This window comes from Magnolia sinica, chromosome 10, assembly GCF_029962835.1.
Source record: "Magnolia sinica isolate HGM2019 chromosome 10, MsV1, whole genome shotgun sequence".
In the NCBI taxonomy this organism is placed as follows: Eukaryota; Viridiplantae; Streptophyta; class Magnoliopsida; order Magnoliales; family Magnoliaceae; genus Magnolia; species Magnolia sinica.
Genome location: NC_080582.1, coordinates 7,537,194 through 7,542,256, shown reverse-complemented (window position 1 = coordinate 7,542,256; position 5,063 = coordinate 7,537,194). Strand labels below are relative to the sequence as shown.

General features: G+C 38.5%; 1 protein-coding gene across 1 annotated transcript; it reads left to right on the top strand.

Annotated features, from left to right (window-relative positions):
* The first annotated feature begins 500 nt into the window (after positions 1–500).
* On the top strand, positions 501–4,499 carry LOC131257892 (alpha-galactosidase 1-like). Its single transcript, XM_058258823.1, has 14 exons — positions 501–784; positions 1,103–1,161; positions 1,375–1,431; positions 1,532–1,566; positions 1,680–1,783; positions 2,058–2,133; positions 2,267–2,325; positions 2,410–2,475; positions 2,563–2,646; positions 2,743–2,807; positions 2,897–3,070; positions 3,639–3,688; positions 3,780–3,920; positions 4,113–4,499. The coding sequence occupies exons 1-14, from the start codon at positions 639–641 to the stop codon at positions 4,203–4,205; spliced, it is 1,209 nt and encodes a 402-aa protein (XP_058114806.1). The 5' UTR covers positions 501–638; the 3' UTR covers positions 4,206–4,499.
* Positions 4,500–5,063: the final 564 nt, after the last annotated feature.

The following is a 5,063-nucleotide window of genomic DNA, read 5'->3' as shown; positions in this document are numbered from 1 at the left end:
CTGGTGGTCGGTGCTTTGTGGGCCCCACCATGATGTATTTGTTTCATCCATTCCGTTCATCCACTTTTAAAGATCATGATATGGCTTGATACCAGAAACGAGAGGAACATAAATCTCAGGTGGATCACACCAAGCTTGGATATCCACCATTAAAATCCTCCTAAGGCCCACTTACTGTTTATTTGAAATCCAATCTGTTGATTAGGTCATACAGTCCCAGATGAAGAGAAAAAAACAAAGATCAGATTGACCCAAAACTTTTATGGTCCCCAAAATGTTTTTAATGGTCAACCCTCATTCAACACTGTTTCCTGTAATGTGGTCTACTTGAGAGTTGGATATATCTCATTTTTGGAATCATACGGTAAAATGATCTGTAAAAATAGATGGACGTCATGGATGAAACAAATACATTATGGTGGGGCCCACATAGCACCGACCATCAGCCATTGGCTGGTGTAAGGAGGAGTAGCCAAATCGTTCCCGAGAAGCAACGGCACTCAACAATCTCGGCAAATCTGGTCACCGAAATCATCCCTTCTCCTTTCCTCCCTCTATAAATGCAGTGATTCTCAGTCTTAGTGGAGCAGTGGATACGATACGAGTAAAAGGGTGGTCAGGATAAGCAGAAAAAAAAGATGAAGGGATACTTAGCTTCTCAACTCCTTATCTCTCTGCTTCTTCTCATTTCCTTCTCTGTATCCGCTTCTAGATTTTTACGTTCAGAAAATGATACTAGACGAAATCTTCTCACCAATGGTGTTGGCATGACGCCTCCAATGGGGTAAAACTCTCTTCCTCCCTCTCCTTCTCTATTTATCTTAATGGTTAACACGTCGGACCCAAGTATGCAGCCAGAGTATCAAATTACTATCCATTCATACATATATTGCTGTTTTTTTTTTTTTTTAAAGTCGAGTCTGGTTGACTTGAAGATCCAAACATATTTTAACATATACAAACCAAAACTATGGGAAATGGTAGGATACTGTGGAGTGATCTTGAAGTTAGTAAATATATAGCAGTTATAAATGAAATATGTTCTTACCATTTTAAAGGAATCTCTTCCATCATTGTAACTATAATCATTTTTCTTTTCCAGGTGGAATAGTTGGAATCACTTCTGGTGCGGTATTAATGAGACAATAGTCAGAGAAACTGGTGAACTGAATCTATTTAACCTTGTCTCTTGTTTTATAAAGTGGTTTTGTATTTGCCGAAATGTAGTACTAGATTTTATTTTTTCTTCTCCTTTCTTGTAAGGAATTATTACCTGAATCTTGTGGTTCTTTCGAATGCTCAATTGGAGCTTTGAAAATCTTTCCCTGCTTTTATTAATTTACTAAATTGCTGCTATTTTCCATTGTAACACAGCCGATGCTTTGGTATCAACTGGCCTTTCCAAGCTTGGATATGAATATGTTAATTTAGGTATCTTGTTCTTGCAACATAATTTTTATTTTTTATTAGCAAAAACTACTTGCATTGTTGAACAATGGTTAATCAAGTCTGCAATTTCTTCCTTTATCAGATGATTGTTGGGCTGAGTTGAATCGTGACTCAGAGGTTTGCTTTTTTCATTTTAAAACTTTGTATTCAAATCTCTTAGTTCTTTGGTTACATGTTCTAAAGATACTTACTGTCCAATTGAAAATTTGGAATTGAATTTCAATTTTCAGGGTAATTTTGTTGCTAGAAAATCGACCTTTCCATCGGGTATTAAGGCTCTGGCAGATTATGTACATAGCAAGGGGCTTAAGCTCGGAATTTATTCGTCTGCAGGGTAAGCGCATTACATTTTTTTTCTACTTAAGGTTGATGTTAATAGAGGATGTGGTGACTCTAATAGATATTTATACCTTTTAGAACCATGTATCTGCGTCCCAATCCTTAATGGTTTATTTCCTTAAGCGCTGTTTGGGATGAGGGATTTAGATTAAGGATTTTTGATATCAATGAATTTCAAATCTCCTCATTTAATAAATCTAATGATTCTTTAAAAGAGGTAGAAAGGACTAAGATGGTTATTGCTCTTTGTAATGGGTCAAAAATTTCAGGTATAAGACATGTACCCAGACTCAACCAGGGTCACTTGATTATGAAGAGAGAGATGCTATGACCTTTGCTTCATGGGTATGTATATTAAGTTGAGTTTATTTGTAGCATTATTTTCCAATTGTATTAAAATTTGAAAACATGAATTTCTTTAAACTAAAGGTCGTCCATTAATTAAACTAATTGAACAATTTTATGAACTACTTTGCAGGGAATAGATTATTTAAAATATGATAATTGCTTCTTCGATGGTACTAAGCCGATAGTTCGGTAAGCACACTATACTCACTTTCAATTTCAATTTTGAGGAGCTCTTTTTTATTCTATGAAATTTACTTCTTACTCTTGGAATAGATATCCTAAAATGACACGAGCACTAATGAAGACGGGCCGTCCAATCTTTTATTCTCTCTGTGAATGGTAATTCTTTATTAGTACAAGCATGTCATACCTCTTTTAAATTTCTTCTCCCATTGTGTTTTTCATCTATTTTCCTCCGTTGATTAGGGGGGATATGCACCCGGCTCTATGGGGCGATAGAGTTGGAAACAGTTGGAGGAATACTATGGACATTGTTGATAACTGGGACAGGTTAAAACCTCTTGAAATTCCTCATTGAGTTGCTTTTCTCTTGTTTTCTTAATCATAAGGATCATATGATTGATTAAAATGTCTTTGGTTTCACAGCATGGTTTCTAGAGCTGATGCAAATGAAGTGTATGCTGAGTATGCAAGGCCTGGTGGCTGGAATGGTTAGAATCTTACGCGATTAAGGAATTCATGATTTCTACTTATTTTATTCTTAGATATCAACTTATATTTCTGGATTTTGTTTGATCAGATCCAGATATGCTTGAAATAGGAAATGGAGGGATGACAAATGATGAGTACATAGTCCACTTCAGCATTTGGGCTATTTCTAAGGCTCCCCTTATAATTGGATGCGATCTACGGAGTGCTAGTAACGAAACATTGGCAATCTTGGGCAACAAGGAGGTCATCGATGTTAACCAAGGTATATATGTTAGCTACATGGATTGGTGTAGGTTTCCCTACCTTTTGAGAGACAAGATCTCACTTTTTTACTATAAACCACCTACCGTGTCCACGCCTCGACGGGGGAGCGAATGCTTTTTAGCCGGCAACGTGCGCGGGGCGCACGGGCAGCCAGTCTCCGCCCTGCGACGTCGCCGGATGGGGCGAACGCCAGGGGGCAGCACAGTGCATGATGCCCAAGAACGAGTCGGAAAGAGTCGATGAGATGAGAGAAGAGCCCATTTGGGAACCGCGCGCACAACGCCCTTGCCCATGAACACCGCCGCTGCGCTGTGCCTGCGCATGGCCAGAGTACGGAACAGTATAACTGCAAAGACACTTTGGGCGCAACTTTTCCACATATCCATTAAAAAACAATCAAGTTATTTAGAATTCTATTTCACATATTTTGTCCAATGTGATGTTTTTCTTTTAGTTGTCCCTAAAGCATGAAGCAAACATGCTACACTTTTATATTTAATTGTAATTTTTTACTCTTTGTGAAATCGTATCTAACATAAGAATTTGGTGCTATTAATGTTGAGTAGATCCTCTTGGCGTTCAAGCGAAGAAGGTTAGGATGATAGGAGATTGTGAGGTACGTTGTCTCTTGCCTCAAAAGCATGTAGCTTTTGTTGAACATGAACTATTTAAAGTGGACATTGAATAATGTGACTTTCTTTTTACAGGTTTGGGCTGCACCCTTGACGGGCTATAGGATGGCTGTGCTTTTTGTAAATCGGGCACTCTTTGCATATGGCATCCCAGCTCACTGGGATGACCTTGGTCTCCCACAAGACACGGTGGTCCAAGTGAGAGATCTCTGGAAGGTAATTTCAATTTTAATTGAGGGTTGTTTGGTAGACCCCAAAATGACTTCATCTCGTTTTAGTTAATCATAGTTGTGTTAGATATCCCTACTCATCACTACTTCTTATCATGATTTTTTTTAAAAAAAAAAATTCGTACAAAAAAAAATAAAAAAATCTCTAATACATAATTATGTTGATTTATGGATGCAGCATGAGACGTTGAAGAAGACATACAAGAACAAATTCGAGCCCACGATTGCTTCGCATGCATGCAAGATGTTCGTGTTGACACCGATATCTTAGGAAGTCCCATCCATGCCATTGTTCATAGGAAACTAATTAGATGCTGATGAAAAAATAAAAATGCTGTAATTGGGTTTTCACTTTCTACATGTGGACCTGATTTAGTGATATGTGACGTTAATCCGTAGGGTCAATTGTTGATGGGCCACTCTATTAGATTATTTGTGTCCAATCAAACTGAAAAGATGCTTTTATATTCATTAGATTTTGTTGTTGATTATATGATGTGGATGGATGTGTAGTTGTGATTGTATCATGCATTTGATGATGGTGATGCATACATCTCATTCTTCATTTGGAAGATTGTAGCCACCAACCTTAGTGCCTCGTTTTAGTTGAATGTGGACCATTTACTGCAACTCCCACTATTTTGCATGGTTTGGATTTAGTTAACTTTTCATGTACCCACTACAACAAAGTTGGGCATTCCCCACGGTTGGGGAAGACCGTTTGCCAGCGCTAACTAAAACGGGGCGCTGCCAATGAGTCTCTATGAAAGCAAGAAAAAAAACTACCTAATTCGGCCCTTTCCCTCTCCCCACCGCCGACTCCCTCTCTCTCTCGCGCCTCTCCTTCTCCGCTTGATCTATCTCTCTCCCTCTCCCTCTCTGCACCTCTCCCTCTCCCTCTCTGCTCCATCTACCTCTTAGTCTCTCTCTCTCTCTCTCTCTCTCTCTCTCTCTCTCTCTCTCTCTCTCTCTCTCTCTCTCTCTCTCTCTCTCTCTCTCTCTCTCCTTATCTATTCATATCAATTTGGGCAGTTTTTTGGCATTTTTTAATCCTTAAAGTAACATTGTGCAATGATTTGTGATTTGGGAATTTTTGAGTTTCGAATCCCTAATTAGGGATTTATAGATT

What these genes read in the sequence shown, in the direction of transcription:
- LOC131257892 (XM_058258823.1), top strand. Translation starts at nt 639, where the DNA reads ATGAAGGGATACTTAGCTTCTCAACTCCTTATCTCTCTGCTTCTTCTC. An exon ending in AGTTGAATCGTGACTCAGAG is followed by an intron (nt 1,567 to 1,679) that starts GTTTGCTTTTTT and finishes TTCAATTTTCAG; the next exon opens with GGTAATTTTGTTGCTAGAAA. An exon ending in AAGTGAGAGATCTCTGGAAG is followed by an intron (nt 3,921 to 4,112) that starts GTAATTTCAATT and finishes TTATGGATGCAG; the next exon opens with CATGAGACGTTGAAGAAGAC.